This window comes from Copadichromis virginalis, linkage group LG14 (genome assembly GCF_057382275.1).
Source record: "Copadichromis virginalis isolate Kocher_CV1m ecotype Utaka linkage group LG14, C_Virginalis_male_GT1.1, whole genome shotgun sequence".
Classification (NCBI taxonomy): Eukaryota; Metazoa; Chordata; class Actinopteri; order Cichliformes; family Cichlidae; genus Copadichromis; species Copadichromis virginalis.
In genome coordinates, this window is record NC_140631.1 from 2,691,077 (window position 1) to 2,711,065 (window position 19,989).

At 42.6% G+C, this 19,989-nt stretch overlaps 1 protein-coding gene and 1 long non-coding RNA gene across 5 annotated transcripts in view; one reads left to right on the forward strand and one right to left on the reverse strand.

The window, feature by feature from the left end:
• Positions 1-13,499, reverse strand: part of usp32 (ubiquitin specific peptidase 32) — a 67,443-nt gene extending 53,944 nt beyond the window's left edge. For all 4 annotated transcript variants that reach the window (XM_085479033.1, XM_085479031.1, XM_085479032.1 and 1 more), the window contains exon 1: positions 12,534-13,499. In XM_085479033.1, the coding sequence (XP_085335159.1) occupies positions 12,534-12,591 (58 nt within the window). In that variant the 5' untranslated portion in view covers positions 12,592-13,499. The remainder of the gene's footprint in view (positions 1-12,533) is intronic.
• A 4,934-nt stretch (positions 13,500-18,433) lies between these two features.
• On the forward strand, positions 18,434-18,987 carry LOC146693217 (uncharacterized). The gene is made up of 2 exons (XR_014923927.1): positions 18,434-18,497; positions 18,601-18,987. It is a non-coding gene; the product is annotated as an uncharacterized LOC146693217 (long non-coding RNA).
• The last annotated feature ends 1,002 nt before the right edge of the window (positions 18,988-19,989 follow it).

The window sequence follows — 19,989 nt, forward strand, 5'->3', positions numbered from 1 at the left end:
TGCATCGGACCCAGAGCAGAAAGCTCAGCTTCACACAGGAAGCTGATAACCACCGTTGTGATACCTGTTATGTCCAGCTGGGGTTTTAGATTTTTTCAACTCCGCTAAAGCAAAGAAAGCCCGGCTGTATTGAATTTCCCTCGTAGTGCAAGTGTTTGCATTTCTTTTATATCACTAAAATCTGCAACAGGCCAACAATGATAAACCACATCTTCAACTATGAAGCCAAAGATCAACTTAATAGAAGGTGTGTGTGTGTGTGTGTGTGTACGTACCTGTGTGGCAACAGTCGATAAAGTCTATTGATTTGTGGAAAAAAGTCACAAAAACAGTGATTTTACTTCCCACTGGGGGGGGCGATGCCTAACATCCATGTGATCTTACCCAGACTGAGGCACCAGTAGATCACTGGTGACCTTTTTCTTTCATCCTGCAGAAGCAGGACAAACGGCTGTCCACTCCTTTAAACCTTGCTGTTAACGATGTAACATTTTTCCACATGTACTAAAACAAGCTGCAACATCTGATGTCGTCTTTGAGCTCAGAAATGTCACTGCAGTCACACACACACAAATATTACATCACCTTGTGGATCAAGGGATCCTGAAACAGAAATCCTGAAAAGGGCTCATGGGAAGGCCAATTCTGCATACGCCCAATGCCACCCAATGGCAGTGACCTTGGCTCCTCCAGTGAACACAGCTACCCCTACTTAGCTGCCTCCAAAGTTCTCATGCCTAGCACTGATTTCAGTGGTGGATCTGCACCTAAAGAGCAGAACCGACTGCCAAGGAATCTTTGAGCAACATCAGCAGCTAAAATGTTTCATTAGATTTTGGTTGCAATGCAGGATGATGCTATATAGTTTATATCTAGTAAGGTCGATACCTTAAAATTGGACTACATACAGTGTTCGCTCGGCAAAGCCCCACACCCACTCTCCTTTTGCACACAGATCTCTGCAGATTCTCCCGTAGCAAGCAGGGAGACATGGCTCTGATCCAAAACAACAAATATCTTGTGTTGGTTTTGACACTCTAAGGTTAACATTAACTTCTGTTAAATATCCATGTGTGGGAAGAGTTGACAATATTTGAATGAAAACACAAAGAAACGACTGTTTTTAAAGGCACCAAACAGCCTTTTGTACTTTGCAGAAAAGCTGCATGTCTGTGTGATCTAGGGCCATTTATAAGTCATCCACGTTCAGGGATGTGCAGTTAGGACTACAGGGAAATATGTTTCTCTTCATGAACTGTGCACACAGAACCCCATAAGCACCTGCAGGACCACAGAGTATGCATTGGCCAGTCATTAACCTACCAGCTGCCGAGTACAAAATCTACGTGAAGCTGGATGGCAACTGCAGAAACTGGAGCAGCTAATACTCCTGTTTATGTACGGCTGCCTCGAGAGGCTGATGCTGAGCTCACGCGGCTCACTCATTTCATTTTTCTCATCACTGCTAATACAACCCCAGTGCCAAAAACACTGTGCACATAATGCAATGACTGAGGTGCAGATCCACTATGTTGTTTTTATGATCAGTTGTCAATAAAATATTTAATATTTAAAATGAGAAAATGTACCGCTTTAAGAGACGTTGTTACAATTCTGTATCCCCTCTATTTTAGCACCACTTGTGGTGTTACTGGGAACTGAGGAAAGCATTTGCTGGACTTTTGAGAGAGCAAAGTGTTTGAAAGGTTGAACCTGAGGTACGCCAGATCAGCACCATGAAGCTATACTGTGGTAACAGATGAAGCGTGCACTCGAGCAGCGTCCTGCTGACACACAAGGCCCTACCTGAAAAAGACATCCATCATCTGGATGGGAGCATATCTTTCATACCTTTCAGCCTCGGGTGCCTTTTCCAAACGTGCAAGCAGCAAATTCCATCAGCACCTATCCAATTATGTAACCCTAATACATTAGCACATCCCATAGTACCCAGGCAGATTACTAAACATCCTCCTACATGATTAGCATTAAAGCTGACCACAACATCACTGATGAGCTTAGCTTTGAGAATTACATCTTCACAAATTCTATAGCCATAAGATATATTGACAATATTGATAAATATAATTATATTAAGCAATCTGTACAAATAATATTGATGGAATTCTAACAATACACCTAAGCCATTTTAATAAACTGGCCCAGCTACATGCTGTGGGTCTGAGGTCAGCAGGGTACCCGCCTTCTACTCGGGCCTGAACCCATGCATCAATGAGAGGTGACAGCTACCCAACTGAAGACAGGACTGATTAATGCTCAAGTGCTGAATCACAGGCTGCAGGCAGCCAATCACACATGGGGATCAACACAGAGCACAAAGCTGCAGGAAGAGAGACTAAAGCCCCCTTGTGTGTCATGAGAGGTAGCAGCTAACTGTATTCATGACACAAGCAGCAGAAAACGATCCGTACAACCACTGCACACAGAAACCTGGCTGTCCTCCACATCTCTGATTAACCGCAAAACAAACAAACAACAACAAAAAAACAGCAAATAAATCTTTGAAGTTGTTTTTTAATGTGAAGGATGATAAGAATCAGATTCATGAATTCATCTTGTTACATGATTCGTTATTCAGTTCAGATTCTGAGCTCCTCTCTGAGTCTGAGCTGTAGACTTTAGGGCTGCCACGATTAGTCGACTAGTCACGATTACGTCGACTATCAAAATCGTCGACGACTGATTTAATAGTCGACGTGTCGTTTGAAGCTTTGTAAGATCCTGAAAGACGCAGGAATAATAGCAGGATTTAAGAGTGTAATAACAGACTGAAACAGAAGATGGCAGCACTGCATGTACAAGGATGCCAACTGCCGTTAAACCCCGAAGAAGAAGAAGCTGTGTCCCAGAATTCATAGCGCGGCCCAGCTCAGTTTCCAACAATGGTGGCAGCTAGTTGGTTTTACTCTTATTATTCTTTCTGGGTCACAAAATAAACGTTTAACATATTTTCAGGCGAGAATGTAGCTGTGTAAACCTCAAATATCTGCTCAGTTTATCAAGACACCACATATTTTCAAAAGCGCTCCGACGTTTTCGGAGACGTCTGTTACCCACTAGCTCGATAGTTAGCCGGGGGCGAGGCTCACTAGAGCCGTGAGAACAGCGGACTCCCGGCTAATCGTTTTCAAACCCACCGCCGTCTTTCGCTACTCAGGTTAAATATATATATAAGTCACTTAGATAACTTCAAAATGTTATTGTTTGGCTTTTTTTAGTATTTTATTTGTTCCTGAGTAAATCGGTTTGGCTGAGATTAAAGTTTTTACACAGCTGAATAAACGTCAAGCAGACAGCTGATTATCAGAAGTGTGAGATGCTCAAGAATTTACTCCGGTGTCCTGTTATATTTTAGATAGCAAGGAGTTTATTAAACCACAACAATCTGCAGATTTCATTAAAATTTAATAAACTATCATCTTGTCTTTATTTTTAGTTAGCACATACCTTAAACACTTAAAGCTGTAAGCTAATGATAGTTATATAAGAGCAGATGCTGCTGGTGCAATAAGCTGTAGTTTTACGTCCAATGGATGATGATCTGATTAGTCGACTAATCGCAAAAATAATCGGTGACTAGTCGACTATCAAAATAATCGTTTGTGGCAGCCCTAGTAGACTTCAGACATAAAGAGCTTATCCCAACAGAGCTTTTTGACTCATTTTATAAAGAAAACCGATGAAAGATTTGGAAAACGAACAGGAAAAAAGCAGACACTTCACACTGGCTTTGCACTGCCTCGACTCGAAAGAAAAAGTGAACCAAACACTGGTGACGCAGATCAACCGTTAACTCGAGTTCAAAGGTCAGTTCAAAAGCAACGAAGTAGAACAAATCAGGGTAAGTACTAGTTTTCCTTTCATGTTTCGCCCTCCCTCCCTTCTTCACACGTACAAGCATGAATTCAGGGTCCAACGCCTCTTTGTGGCCTATCAATAATCTGTATTACCAACCAATAAATTGACCTTGTGCAGCCAGAGAGCAGCAGTAACAGCACTCAGCACACTCTATTCAGCTGCAGCAGCTGCACATAAACTGAGGTCATGAAATTTCAAACCACATTGATGCAGTTTATTAAAAGACACGTGAGAAAACTGAATGACATCAGTCCATGACCGATGCATAAAAAAATGTTGTATTTTTATTATGACTACGAATCAAGTGAAACATATTTCTAATTACCTTCCATAACTCATTACAGTCTGTAATATAAATACATCCAACGTCAAAGCATCAACAGCCCAGCCAGTTAACCATTAACCTACCAGGACAGGATTTAATGAGGCTGTAGAAAAGCGATTAGTCCCCTCCCACCTCTCCATGCAAGAATGCAGATTAAGGTACAAACAGATAGATGGCTACAGACGTTTTGGCTTATTGTTCAGATTTGGGCCTGTGGAAATGTTCACAGCCTATAGTGGGACTTGCTGCCGTAACGTACACACATCTAATATTATGGCGATGATGACCAGGCACCTTAAAGTCACATGAATCGTGAAGATGTGGCGGCCTTCATCTCACACATATTAGCAAGTGCAAGCATAACAAATACCCTGGAGGTCCTAGGAGAGCTCCACAATCTCCATGGTGACAGATGTGGAGGTGGTTCACCAGAGGTAGCAGAGCACAGCTGGCTGAGGAGCCCATTTAGTCCTCATGAGTTTGGAGTCTGATGTTAAATATTCATCAAGTTAAATCATTTCTGTTTAAAACAGTAACTGCATTGATGAAGATATTACACCTGTTCTGAGGAGCAGATCTCCAACAGCTCGTTAATATTGAATGTCTGGATTTGTGTCTGGCACTGAATTTAGATTTGCTTGCACTGGTCATCTTCTACAACATTAGTCTCTTGAAATGAGCTTTTTAATGCACACAGCCACCGAACCAGAGACCAGCTTCTTTCAACGGGAATAATAAATGAAGGGCAGGCTCTTTCCCTCCTGTAGCATCTGCTTCACTTATTGTTTTTAAAGCTACGAGTTCTAAATTATAGTCCTGTCGTTACTGGTTCTTCAGGCTTCCAAGCAGATTTTACAAGATTGTCTTCAATAACCACCCCATGCACCTGACGAGGGAAAAAAGCTGTCTACTCTGTAGACAACAAGCCTGCCACTTTGAGGAAAACACGTCTGAAATAGTCGTGGCTAGCAAGCCCGAGCTTGTAAAATAAGTTTGGGGGACTCTCACCAGTAAAATAACTGCAGAAGGCACCGTTCTTCTGTATGGATATGAACAAAGACTGCAAAAAACTAAAAATGAATGCTAAACAGAGTCCACGTATGACTCCAATCACATAAAACCATCCGAATGTATCAGAAACATTTTTTTAAAAATGAGGGCACGTCTGAGAAAGTTTCTATGATTTCTTAATTCTTTGTTTTTAGTGTCACACACTGGTTAAACAATGAGCACTGTCACCTGACTGCGAGGAGGCTCCCTGCGCCTCTGTGGGACTCCTCCAGGTACTCTGGCTAACTGGTGACTGTAAACTGGCCATTTACAAACAGGGCCTTAATAACTGATTCTACTGATACTGATGTTTACTGGGAAATTAAACTCAGTCCATCAAATACCTTGTCAGTACCACAGGAAGATCAGCATGGTGGTAACAGCAAACCTGGTCAGACACTGACCCTCTCACCCAGCTGAGCATGGACATTTTAAAGCTAACAGAAGAAAGCTCTAGAACCAAAGCTGCCCCCGAGCCAGCAGCCTCACTGAGACCAGAGGACCAAAGCAGTTACAAGGAAGGAAAAAGGGTTCATGTCCTGGTGATGTCATAAACATACTGAAAAATTATTTTATTATCTAATATTCGTTTGTTGTTTTTAATGTAAATCTGTTATTTTGCTTGGTGAGGCAGAATATGCCACCAGATAAAGGTGCACGTACAGCAACTCATTTTCAGTTAATTATTTGCACCTCCTTTAAGTTCAATTTATTAAAGCGCTTAAAGTGAGAGAATATCCTGTGACTCAGTGCAGTCAGGTGGAACTACACAGTTTCATAAACAAGTAAATGACACTGTGCATTGAAGGACAGTTGAATTTTGCATGTACATGCTGTCAGTTACAGTTCTTATAAGAGAATCAGCAAAATGAATAAATCACAAATCAGAGTCAGACACCAAAACTGCAACAAGGATGTCTCTACTTTTTGAAACTATCTTTTTACTGCGACTGATGAATCAAACTCTACTTTAGATCAAGCTTCAAAATAACTGTTTCATTGGTTCAATGCCTTAATGCTTTCTTGGTATAAACCTTTGATGATTTACGTTTGTGAAAACCATTTCTCACACATCACAGTTCTTTTGATTTTCCTGTATATTGCGCTCATTTCATCTTTGCCTTGATGACACCTTCTGTGTTTGTTTCACGTTCAACGTGCGTCACTTTTACATAACTTAAGGGCTCCGCTAAATACAGAACGAAGAATCTGTAAACCAAGCGAAGACGAGTTTGAGTCAAATAAAATAAAACATTGTTCTCCTGGAACTCCTGATCTAACGTGATGATTGGCACTGCCAGAGAGCAGAAAACTGTTGTAATAAGACGCGCTAATGGGAAAGTAAACAAAGAAAGGCCTCATTATGGAGAACACTTTGTGTATTGTAATGCTGTGATGCAATCCGGGTATTCTTAGACACTGAGTGGCATTAAATGCAATGGCTACCATTCGATTCACACAAAACAATGGGTGTGATTTCTACGAGTGCCCCAAACACACTTTTCAGCCACTCACAGTCTCAGGCTGTCTAAAGACTGCGTCTGTAACACCCGACACAAGTCACTGCATCCTTAGCTTGTCTTTGGCTCTCCCATACTGTCCACACAGACACTTTCACAGCAGGTTTCCACTATATGGCCACCTCGCTAAATCATCATGGCAGTAGAGGAGCAGCCAGAACCTCCTGCTGTGACTTGATGTTTTCTGTCCTATAAAATAAGCTGAGCCTGGTCGGCCGCTGCTGCTGTCGAGACTGGAAGCCTCCACCATGGCTTCTGAAGCAGCAAATCCTGAACTCACATGTGCCTCGGTGCCCTGTTTAGTCTGGGCAAAGCATCAACAGAAACACCTAGAGGCGCAAACATACATGCAGCTCTGTTCTTGAAGAGCTCATTTCACCTGTGGACATGATGTCACGCAACCAGCACGAGGCTGCTGTGTTGTGGGGTCGGCAAGAGGAAAAACCACATAAAACAGGAAAATCATTTTTACTCTCAGGGTCTATTTTGTGCTGTCGGAGAGGGAAAAAAGGTGAACAACAAAAACAACAAATGGGTTTTACATAATAAGACTATTACAGATTCTTCTGAGTTTAGAGCAATTACTCTAAAAAAAAGCAAACAAACTGTACAATACAGCCAAGGAAGGAAAAGAAACACCTACAGAGGCTGAACGGGCTCATGGATGGTTAACTATACCATTCATGTCAGATGGAAACAGGATCATTAAGAGTCAGAAATAAGCAAAGAATAAATAAGAAGTGCAACTGAAAAAAAGCTAGTCTTCCAATTAATTTCTATAAAACGGAAATAAAATGTGGACCACAATCGATGAATGTCCAGAGGCATGAAACCTTATTGGCAATGACAACATGAGGTTTCAAAATTTTACATGAACAAAAATTCTACAAGCAGATATGCATCCACCTACAATGCAGCCATGACAGGAGCAGAACAAGTTTCCAGTGGTGAAGGACAGGACAGTAACTTTGGACCGACACTCGGTTTTTATTCATAGACGTGGAGGGATTTCTCTCCTTAAGTCCTAATGGGACTTACTGGGGAGCCTCTGGTCATTTGTAATAATTTTGGAAGTAGTCTGTGTCTCACAGTACTGCCCGAGTTCGCCGTCTCCATAATTTGTTAAATATCCCAGTGCAAAGAAATGGTCTTCCATACTTATCCATACACAGAAGCGATGCAGCCCAACATGCTGCCTCTCAGATATTTGCTCCAATGGTAGCATTCGCTGTCATCTTGTGTCTAACGTCCGTCCCACTCACAGCCCTGCTCATCATTATTCGGTTTGCTGCACTGTTGCACATTCAGCAGTTTTGTGAATACCTTTGGTTATGTTTAAATCCCCTCTGTTTTATGAAAAGCGATGAGTGAAATCTTTATTATTTATCATTGTTCAGCATGATGTTTCACTAGCTGAACATGAAAAATACGTTTCAGTGATTCAAAGGGGCGTTCAGATGTGACTTGTGAATTCTGTACTTGATTTTGAAATGATAGAATACCGTCACACCCCGGCTCGGCACCTTCAACATGTACTTTTGGTGTAAAAACAAAAGAATGCCCTTGTTGTGTGCCTTTCCTAAAACTAGAAGGCTTAAGATCCCTGTGTGTGGTGTAAACTTACAGTAACCACATGCAGGAAGTCTAGGACCAAAAACTAAGCAACCTCCAACTCAAGGAGGCTGTTTAACAGCTGATAAACTTCTTATCTTTGCTCAACAATGAAAAATAAATACTTGCTGTGAAGCATATACCACGTGGTCGTAGAAAGCTCCATCACACTGGATTTCCACAATATTAAACTGCATCCTGGAATAACCTGACATTTACAACTTTGCTCAAAATATAGAGATTGTTGTATAGACTGTTGCACTGCTATCTAGTCACGTTTCCATAGCAAACACCATACTGGAGGTTTCTACGACAGCAGAATACAAATTTACATCCCCATGCAAAGCAGCGCTGCATTAACTCAGCTGATAAGGCCTGCTGACGTAGAGTGAGTGTGAGGCTGTGTGTCACAGTGACCGCTGTTGTTGTTGCATCGCTGAACTACATAGTGGTCAACCACAAAGGTACAAATAACCCGTGAAGGTGTTCCAGAAAAGTGCCAGGAAAGATTACTAAGAAGAACCGGTCTCACTGAGAACACAAGGAACCACAACAACAGGTAAACACGTCAACCCAACTCTTTGACAGCTCCATCAAAATCATGAACAATTATTCTGGACAGCAAGAAAGACATCCAGATGAAGCTCCACATTTTTAAAGCCACGTATTGTTGCTCGGTTAAAAAACGTCTTCCTCAAGGCCAGTTCATCAACAACAGGGCTACCTGTGACAACTGAGATCAGCCTCTCACCACCATGACTGGAAGGGTCCATATCATCTGCTCCCTCTTGAATTTGACTGACAAGAAGGAACGCCAACAAGCACATCGCCGTTAAACTCGGCCAAACACGAGCATCACTGTGAAAAAGGAAAGTGGCACAATAGTTGTGCTTTCTTCATCACAGAACGTCCAAAAATCAACTACGACTCTATGAAGTGTGCAGGTCTGAACACTATACTTGTGTTCAGCGCTCCACTTCCTATTATTCCCACTGCAAAGAAACTGACTGCGATTCAGTGGCAGGAGTAGCAGAGGGTGAAAATGACTGAATGAAGTTGCATTTCTAAAAAAGTGTTGGTTTTCACAAATACAGTATCGATAATATTAAATCACCTCATTGCATCCTGTAAAACATTCTGCTATGTAATCTATTCAGGTTTAGGATATGAAGGAACTCTTTGATGTGAACTGTTTCCAAATGACGACTAAAACAGATGTTAGAAGTGTTGTTAAATCATACGAGAGATTTCCATGTTTGTAGAAGGAGCAGGTGCCCGTGGTGGTTGAAGGTCATGCTATCAAGAAGCTGTTGTTGGTTGCTCTAATGCATGAAATCAAAAATGCATCACAGTGGTGCCGTGAAATCCCCAAAACTCACAGAGAGGAACTTTAATACAACGAATCTGTTGCTTTGATTCTATCAAAACTGTATCTCTAACACGAAGAAAAAGCTTTACTGTATGAAATTTACACAGAGCTCTGTTCATTCTGGACTGAGTGGGAGGGGTTTTTGGTTTTTTAGAATTTAAGTTCATTTGCTTGTCATCTCTGGGCAAGCTGACCAATCAGAGCAGCCTGGAGTTAGTGGGCTGGGGAGTGTAAAAAAGACAGGAGTATAAAAGAAAAACAGAATGTAACCAAATGTAATCCCCAAAATCTGAGCCTGTAAGTGTACCCGGGCTCCTCAACCACAGTCTCTATAAGCACATATGATACACGATGATGAGTGCCCACCTCTGGCCCTGGACGGAAAGCTTTGTGAACATTGTCTGCTGCAGTATGCACAATCAGCTGCTAAATGGAAGCATCACTTCCCTGCTGTAAAGTGCCATTCAAAGTGAGATTACTTTAAAAACGAACCTTATTACTCAAGAGAGAATCACACCCATCATCCTTGATAGTTTTACAAATGCAGTTAAATGTTCGTTCAGGTCACGTTACTGTTCTGTCAGCTCTGTTCCTCACGGACAACGACGATGGTAATGATAACAGCAGATTCAAGCATGTGGAGCCGTTCAGTGTGGAATAAACACCATCGCTAGACCTGACCTGAAGTTAGCTGTCACTGCAGCAAGCCACTCACCAAATGTTTGGACTTGAGCCTCGAACCTTCTCTCAAACAAATTAACGCTCCACTCTCCCACATGAGTAAATGTTCAATTGTACTGTGAGTCAACAGAAAAAGGGAAGATGACTTTTACCTCTAAAATCTTAACACTCTCAGATGTGTGTCTCTTGAACCCCTTATTACGGTACATGTTTATATATTAGATTTCCCACATTTCTAAGATTTGAGTTTATTCTATTTCAGAAAAGTGACGATGAGGAGGAACACGCACTTTTTGGTCAGATCTAATGTTTCAGGCACAATTATCCCTCGAGAAACTACCACGCACAAATCAGGCTTGAATGAATAAATGGTGGTGAGGAGTGATCGGAGGATAACACAACAAAGGTGAATCTTTCTGACTGTAAGCCCATTACGCTGCTGATGTCCTGGCAGAATAGGCTCTCGTGAAAACTGAACTCATAATTGCGGCAGTCAAGCCTGCTGTAGCAATTAGAAATGGTGTCATGTGACTGCTTTGATAAGACTGGACGACTAGATAATCCCACCCTGTGTGTATGGTCACATATGATCGTCAGAGTGTAACTGGCAATCTGTTTGAGGCATATTTAAGCCGCAGTATTACAAAGACTGAAGTCACGCTACCCGAAAATCTAAACTGTGCTAAGGCAACATAATAACATTAATAATAATAAAGATGTCCGGTCAAACTTCCCTGCGGAAGCCTGGTAAAGATATGACACAGTAATAGATGTGTAACAGGCTCTCGTGGCTGGAATCCGGACTGACAAAGTTCAGCTGTTGCCAACCCAGGGAGTAAAGTGCAACAAGAAAGCCATCAGGGATAAGATCTCTGTGTGTTTGCAGATAAATGTTCACCCATATCTTACATAAGTGCCGCTATGCTTACACTGTATCCATTGCTTCACCTGTGCGTACTTAAACTAACCTGACAACAAAATGCTTCCAGTAAAGCCCATACGAGCTGAAATACATCATGACGCTGCATTAGATTACAGGCCTGTCAACGCTTGTTTGTTTACCAGAGACCAGCCAATGGCTTCCCCAGTGTTAAAAAGCCCACCTGATCATTTTTAAGAGACTGACTGCAGCGGCAGCTATTTAAAGCACAACTGGTTGTTGTTCCGCTCCAACTACACGGCTAGCTGGTGGACGCTAGGCTCCGCAGAACCTGACAGCTCACTAGCAACAACAGTAACGATTAAGCAGCACATGGCTCGGTTTGAAAACCGGGAGACGAGGGCTGCAACAAACAGTCTGGAGGCATTCCCCACTGACAACTTAGGTGAAAGCCAGCTAACTGTCTAGCTACTAGACAAGCAAGCTAGTGGTAGCAGCACAGACATAAACGTTAGTCAGCTGCAGTTAGCTTGATACAGAGGCAACCTGTGATGCCATCCAAAAATATATATAAATGAAAAATATATTCAAGCACGGATTCGAGATTTCTTTCACAACTGTTTCTCCAAATACTGTCCGCGCAGCCCATCCCTCCTCGCTAGCCAGCACTAGCTCCCACAGCAATTAGCTGGACAGGACGTCAAACCAAGCGTAGTTCAACAACCTGCCAATTTAACTAGACCTTGCACTTAAATAAAGACACGCGCTTCATAAAAATACTTCAGGATTATCTCTATGCTATAAGGAATAATAATTAAATTCGGCGCGGTCAGATTTTACACAGCGACTGTTTAACTACGTTATTTTTCAAGATTTCATTATCCACATACGCTTTCCGCTGCAACCCAGCGTTGTCTCTTACGAGGGCAAACGACTGCGGAAAATACATGCTCAGCTAGTGATTAACTAAACATCAGAAAAAATAAGGAAGCTTTTCGACAAATTTTAATGCCGAAATGAATACTGGGCACAACAATTCCATCGAGGCCGTGCGTTTACTTTATACCCGGCGTCTACTTCGTATAACAGGTGAACCCAGTTAAAGCGTTACACTTTAACGGGTGGTCAGGACGTTCTCTTTTCCATATGGCTAGCCCAAAAGCAGACAGCTAACCTAGCGCAACGACAGATTTCTACTTCCCACGATTTTTGGCTTACCTCTCTTAACGGCCTCGTCATATGACAGGAATCCTATCCTCGACTCCTTGGCCCCCATGCTCCCCTCATTTCATTGCAGTGTGAGGAAATAAACGTTACGAGCTGAGTTGGACAGGGGTGTTTGTCGCCTTATCCGTTTATTGTGAAATGGGCTCCTGGCGGTATGTGTATGTGGTGAACGGGTGAATGTTTTTCAGCGACGCCTCCATTCTGTCACATGATCTGACTCTACAGGTCAGTTGATCTGCGAGTTCTAATACGAGTGAACGCAACCCGAATCACATACAGGGGTGGGGGGTTTCGACTTCAGACGGGGTTTTCAGTCTTATCCGGGAAAATGCAAAACAGCACTTTTACTTAGTATGCGAAGTCATACCAAGCTGTCAGTGTGCGACGAGTGCAGCCACAGTTCAAACCAGTGATAACAGCCCCACCGTGTGGTGGTGCTGCTGAATAACGCTAGCTGACTCTCCCCACAGCGACCCCCGAAGGTACGTTCAGTCAGACGATACTGGTGGCACATAGCAGATGAAAGTTTGCAATATATAGTGTCTAATAGTGATGGGCAGATGAAGCCTCATGAAGCACTGAAGCTTTTCATCCAATTGGTTCACCTCAACGCGAAGCTTCTTGAAGCTTCATTTGCTCTAGCAGAACACCTACTGGACGTAAAAATATTAGTTGGCATGAATTTGAAGAGTGTGGCATTTTGCACACAGCCTGTAAATGTCAACAACAAAAGGAGTGTGTAAAACATCTATATTGTAGTGATGGCAGTATACTGTGTATATTTATGCTGGCAGTATGGAAAATGATTATTTGCGGCAAAGTTTGAACCGCTTCCTGAACCAGTCACGTGGTACAGCCGGGCAGCGAGGCTTCGGACGTCATCATTTTCAGCTCCTCCCATAAATGAAGCAAGCCTCGATACGCGCTTCGCGGAAACGCCCCCTCCATTACTCGACACACGCTTCGAAGCCTCGATACAGAACGTCACATCACTAGTGTCTAACGCGTATATGGCGTTTGTTGCATTTCAGTGAATGTGGGAAGTAGTCCACTTATGTCAGTCGTTGTGAGTTCAGAATTTTTACACCAAAGTCGTAAATACTTATTTAAAGTTTGTCATAATGCTTGCAGAGGCGGATCTAGAAGGGTGGCATGGGGTGGCAAGTGTCACCCTAAAATGATCTCTTGCCACCCCAAGTGCCACCCTAGTTTTACATATGACAGTGTTGTTTATTAAAATAAGATAGTATTAACACTTTAAGTGCAGTTACAGTTAACAGTGAATATAAATTCTAAAACTGAATATATTGCATAGTGTTACCCCCCTCCACCATTAACAAATGGTTCAACCCACAGAGCAGACCTCTTGTTTTCAGTAGTAGTCAAGAACGGCCAATTCTACCCTGGACCACAGAGGGTTAAATTTGAAAACGGTTTAAAAACAAACAAACATCCCCATTCTAAAATGTCATGTGACAATCTGATTCATAAAGAGTGATGATGTCACAAGGACATGTGATGATGTCACAAGGACATGCCTTTGATCCTTTGAAGTTTTTCTATAAATAGGGGTCAGGAGCAGCAAGTTTTAGTCAGTTTGTTCGCAGCCTTCAAACGTTCGACCAGAGATACATTTGAAAGTATTTGTAAACCTCTTCAGAGTCACTGTGCACAGGATTAAAAATGGATCCACGAGAACACCAACAAGGAATAAACAATTTTGCTGCCTCTCCTTCGAGGTCTGGCCGGCCACTCACTGCAAGAGGTAAGCCTGATATGACACGATCCATTGGTGCCTCATCAGTCCAAAGGACATTACAGGAAAACTCCGACCTACATGCAAAAATTAAACAAATTGAAGAAGAGAAGCTTCAACTGGAGGAGAAGTGCAGACAATTGGAAGCACGAAATCAAGAGCTGGAAAAACAACAGCAACGCCAGCCTTACACAAAAATTATTAGTGAGGCCTGGGAAGGAAAGTTTGGTAGAGCACGAGAGAAGATTTTGGTCCTGATGAAGGAAAACAAGACAAAGAGTGCTGAATTAAAAGAAACGTCTGCCCAGCTTCAACGCGCGAATGCTACTATTGGGGAGATGCAAAGGGATCTCCAAAACATGGAGCAAAAGAATCAGGCGCTCCAAGGAATGCTTGATGAAGCTATGGAACAAACTGCACAAATCCTCGGACAGAAAAAGGAAGGGGTCACACAAATGCAGGACCAACTCAAAGGCATAAAGAAAAAATACGAAGTGCTGAAAGTCAGGCTGGATGAAACAGAGTGCAAAAATAAAGAGCTTCTTCAAGAGAAAGAGCAACAGGAAGAAGAAAAAAAACGTATTCTCCAGGACTTGGAGAGAAGAAATGAGCAGTTAGAAAAGATGCACGAGGAAAAACAACAGCAAAATACAGACAACCGCAATCTATTAAAAGAAATGGAGCAAAGATGCCAGAAACTTGAGAAGGAAGTTGAAGAAACAACCGATCAGCTGAGAACCCTCATCCTAGAGAAAAAAGTGGTCGTGGAAAAGCTCATGGAAAAGAAGAAAAAACGTTTCCGCTTCTTCTGGAGGAGGGACACTCCTGCTTTTTCTACTTTTTCTATTTTTTCTACTGCAGATGTCACCTCGTCTCCCTCCACCTCTGTTCCATCTTAATTTTCACCTCACCTCTCCCCTTCTCTCCTAACACTTCTTCCCTCTCTCCTTCATCTTTTTTCACCCCAACCAGTCCCGGCAGTTGACTGCCCCTCGTGAGCCTGGTTCTGCCGGAAGTTTCTGCCCGTTTAAAGGCAGTTTTTCTTCCCCACTGTCGCCTAGTGCTTGCTCAGAGGGGATTGTTGGGGTTTTCTCTTTTCTTTTTTTTCCCTTCTTATTACCATTTTCCTTTATTTACCGATTTGTTTTGTTTACTTTTCTTTTACGTTGTTTCTTTATTTACTTGTTTAACTTTTTTTCAACTTATGTAATAAACTAATAAACCAATTGAATTTATCCTCTGCGTATTTTACATCTAATCTTTAAAGAATATTTCCAAAACATTTTCAAACATCACGATCTGTCTTTTGTTTGCTTGTTAAAACCCCGTAAATGGTGAAGTAAAAACCCTGTGATATGGTTTAAAACATCAAATTAGACTAAACAACTAGTCTAAAACCAAGAGACACTTAAATATTAAGTTAAACCTCTGGGGTCGCCGGACGCGTCGGCGCGTCAAAATCACATGACCAATTTAAGACGACACAGCTACAAGATGCACCGATTCAGAGGCTGTATCCCAATTCAGGGTCTGCAGCCTTAAAGGCCGCATTTTAAGGCCGATTACGTCACAGCGACGCGACGAAGGCCTAAAAATAAATGTTGGTTTCAGTTCTATGAAGCTTTGAGTATTTTGGATTAGTAGCACTGCTGTGTTTGTTGCATCATATTGCTGTAATTGTTTATATGCTTTATATATTCTGAGGTAAGTTGATCGATAGTGTTACGTCATATTCTATAAGGATGTTATGTGTTTGTGTACTTTCTGCCCAGTTTGACCCATTTAGCAGAAGCCAGCCTGGTTCCACTTGCCTCTTACCCGTGATTTCAGTGGAAATTTCAAATTCAGGATCTGACACACACTGTTTCATGTCCTACACAGTTCTTGCAAGTTCATAGAAATTTCTGTTCAATTAGAACCAAATATTTGAGTTGATGGTTGAAATTGTTGTTGTAATTTGTGTTTTAAATGTTTTTAGATTGATGTTTTGTTTCCTTTACAATATTGTAAAGGAAACAAAACATCAATCAAAAAACTGTCCTCTTTTTCTTTTTTTTTTTATTTGGGCTACTTAAATTTATTTTGGGCTACCAAAAACTGAAGAGTGCCTGCCCGAAGGGTAAGTTTCATGTTGGACTCATGGTTCTTTGTTAGTCCAGTTTAGGACAATGTCTCTGACGTATGTATCATATCAAATATATGTCATATCAAAACAACCCCACACCTGCAGTTGTTTCAGTTTTTCACAGGTGTTTCCTGTCAGCCGGTCAACCTCACTCAGGTGGACATCCATATCAGCCAACCAAACGACAAGCTCCTCCCTCTGTGCTTCATATCCCTCCCACTCTGAGACCAGGAGCTGAGAGAGAGAAAACAAGGGTCAATTATAAAGAAGAGCGAAAAGTGAAACCTCCTGAGAAGGTCTGACTCGCATACCTGCAGTCGACCTATGATTGGCGTTCACGTCATCCCAGCGGCGGCCGCACTCCCTCGCCACTGCCAGCAGCCAAGTCTGCAGGGTGCCCTGGAAGAGCAGAGTTAATGTTCGACTCCTCACATCTCCAATGGTTGTACACGTTGTCATTAACGTGGCTTCACTCCACATCAGCCGCTTTGCTAAAACACCGGTGTCAGCACATAAGGACGCTGTCAGCCTGTCAGCTACGTTGATTAGCTGCGTATATACGAATGTGAATCGCATCATTGGCTGGACTGTGGGATAAGGTGGCCTCGTTCTGATCCCATACGGGAGCAGCCAGTCACTCACTGACTAACACTGCAAAATAGAATTGTTAAAGTATTAATTTTAATTTCAATTCAGGTCAGAATTTTTTTCCGTGCGCAACGCAAATTTTCTGTGCGCAGAGACCGTGCCAGCAGTGCGCAATTGCGCACGCGTGCAGCTTAGAGGGAACATTGCACTGTAGGGATGTTTTCGGCAGCAGGAACTGGGAAATGACTCAAGGATGAGGGAAAGAGCAATGCAGCACCATACGTAAACATCCTTGATGATAACTTGCTCAAGGGCACTATAACAGGACAGTGATGCTAAGCACACAGTTAAGATAACAAAGGAATAAATGGTATATGCCACATTTCTCTAGAAGGCTCTGCTGTTTTTCCTGCAGCAGCACGCAGCTGTCCGAGCGGACGTTTGAACAGTGGAGAAGTTCCCACGTGAAGAACGACGAACAAAGTGCCAGCCACTGCAGCACCATGCTGCCTTTCCAATACAGTTACATTAGCAGATAATTTCCTTTTCTCGGGATGTAACGGCCACTAAACACTTTGCACACACAACACATTTACAGTAAACACTGCACACATTTGCTTTATTAGATTTTTACAGTAACGTTGCATTTTAAGCCTTTTAAATGGTCAAATAAAGTATATAAATATATTTCAAATGCATTTTATCTAACCATCAAAGTCTTAAGTCTCACAGATTTCCCTTTGGTAAACTGTCTTTCTGGGGGAATAACAGCAATGACAATGCAGGTGTTCAAGTACTGCTGACATTCCAAAGACTTCCTGTCCCCTCTAAATGACAAAAGCATTATTCCACAGTGTCAAGGTAACAGGATGAGCCTCATCTGCCAAATGCAAAATCAAATGTGATTTAAAAAGAGAAATCGAGCTCTTAGTTTCTTCCAGGTGCTCGATGTGTGTCCATATGCACCACACCTGCAGAGAAAACATCTGTGAGAGAGTTCTCCAGTGGACCGTTTGGGTTCATGTTTCAGACACATGAGCGTTTGCCACATAACCTCAGCTGACAGAGCCAGCACTCGGCCTGCAACCAGCAGCAACATCCCCACATGCTGGATCCACAGATAGTGTTGATTGAACAATATGTTTTTTTATTATTCCACTGTGGATTAAGCGGACAATTTTAGACACCTGTGAGGTGGGGGCGTTCCCCGAGGTGGCCTATCAGCCACCAAACTGACTTAAGGGAGATGGTGAGCGCAAAGACAAAAAAAAGAGAGAGACACACGAAAAGTGGAGAGCTGGAAAACAAAACGGGTGCAAGCCAGCATATGAACAGAAGGACCTCCGGCCTGACTGTGGGGCGCCACGAGACATTCGGCGATCGGCCAGCATAACCCGGCGATCCAGTCCCGACGGACAGAATAGCGACCGTGGGAGGCGACGCGTGAAATCCACAGTAGGGCAGGGGTACGCCTCTGCCTGCATCTGTGAGTATCGCTTTCCCACTGTTGGGCGCTAGGAGTAGCTTTGCCGGGGAAGGGTAACAGCGGCTGCGCTGACAACGTTGCTGGCCCGTGTCTGTTGTTTCAGGGCGGAGCTACGAGGGAGGCCGTGCGAGGAGGTGGAGAGTAGCTGGACTGCACGATTGCGCACAGTCAGGTGGAGATAGGAGCCTCCTCCCTGGTCTTCTGCTGGCGAGAGTCCACATCCCGGAAGAGGAGTTCCTCTCCTGTCTCTCTCAGCTCAGGAGAATTTGCCCGTGTGTTGCTGGACTGGGAGAATTAGGACCCTGGGGGGGAGTTTTTAGTATAGGGAAAAACATTCATTTAGCTTTGTATTTTTAGCGTTTAATCATTCCTGCCGGCAGGGTTTTTAGCGGGTTGTAAACACTATTTTTTATTGTATACGGGGATTTTAGCTTGTATTTGGGGTTCAGACTGTGTTTTATCCTGAAAATAAATGGTGTGTTTGAAGCCAGCTAAGTTTCTGTGCTCTGAGCGCTGACCCACTCACTCCCCTTTCTGCTTGTATAGGCGTGGTGGTGAAGATTTAGTTCCACCAGTTTAGCGGCTACATATGTTCACAGCACCAGTTAAGTGACTCGTTATACAAACACACAGCAATGTAACACAACTGAGTGTTTCTCACCAACAATATTCGGCCAGTAAAGCAGTAAATTGGTCATGTGATTTTGACGCGCCGACGTGTCCGGCGACCCCAGAGGTTTAACTTAATATTTAAGTGTCTCTTGGTTTTAGACTAGTTGTTTAGTCTATTTTGATGTTTTAAACCATATCACAGGGTTTTTACTTCACCATTTACGGGGTTTTAACAAGCAAACAAAAGACAGATCGTGATGTTTGAAAATGTTTTGGAAATATTCTTTAAAGATTAGATGTAAAATACGCAGAGGATAAATTCAATTGGTTTATTAGTTTATTACATAAGTTGAAAAAAAGTTAAACAAGTAAATAAAGAAACAACGTAAAAGAAAAGTAAACAAAACAAATCGGTAAATAAAGGAAAATGGTAATAAGAAGGGAAAAAAAAAGAAAAGAGAAAACCCCAACAATCCCCTCTGAGCAAGCACTAGGCGACAGTGGGGAAGAAAAACTGCCTTTAAACGGGCAGAAACTTCCGGCAGAACCAGGCTCACGAGGGGCAGTCAACTGCCGGGACTGGTTGGGGTGAAAAAAGATGAAGGAGAGAGGGAAGAAGTGTTAGGAGAGAAGGGGAGAGGTGAGGTGAAAATTAAGATGGAACAGAGGTGGAGGGAGACGAGGTGACATCTGCAGTAGAAAAAATAGAAAAAGTAGAAAAAGCAGGAGTGTCCCTCCTCCAGAAGAAGCGGAAACGTTTTTTCTTCTTTTCCATGAGCTTTTCCACGACCACTTTTTTCTCTAGGATGAGGGTTCTCAGCTGATCGGTTGTTTCTTCAACTTCCTTCTCAAGTTTCTGGCATCTTTGCTCCATTTCTTT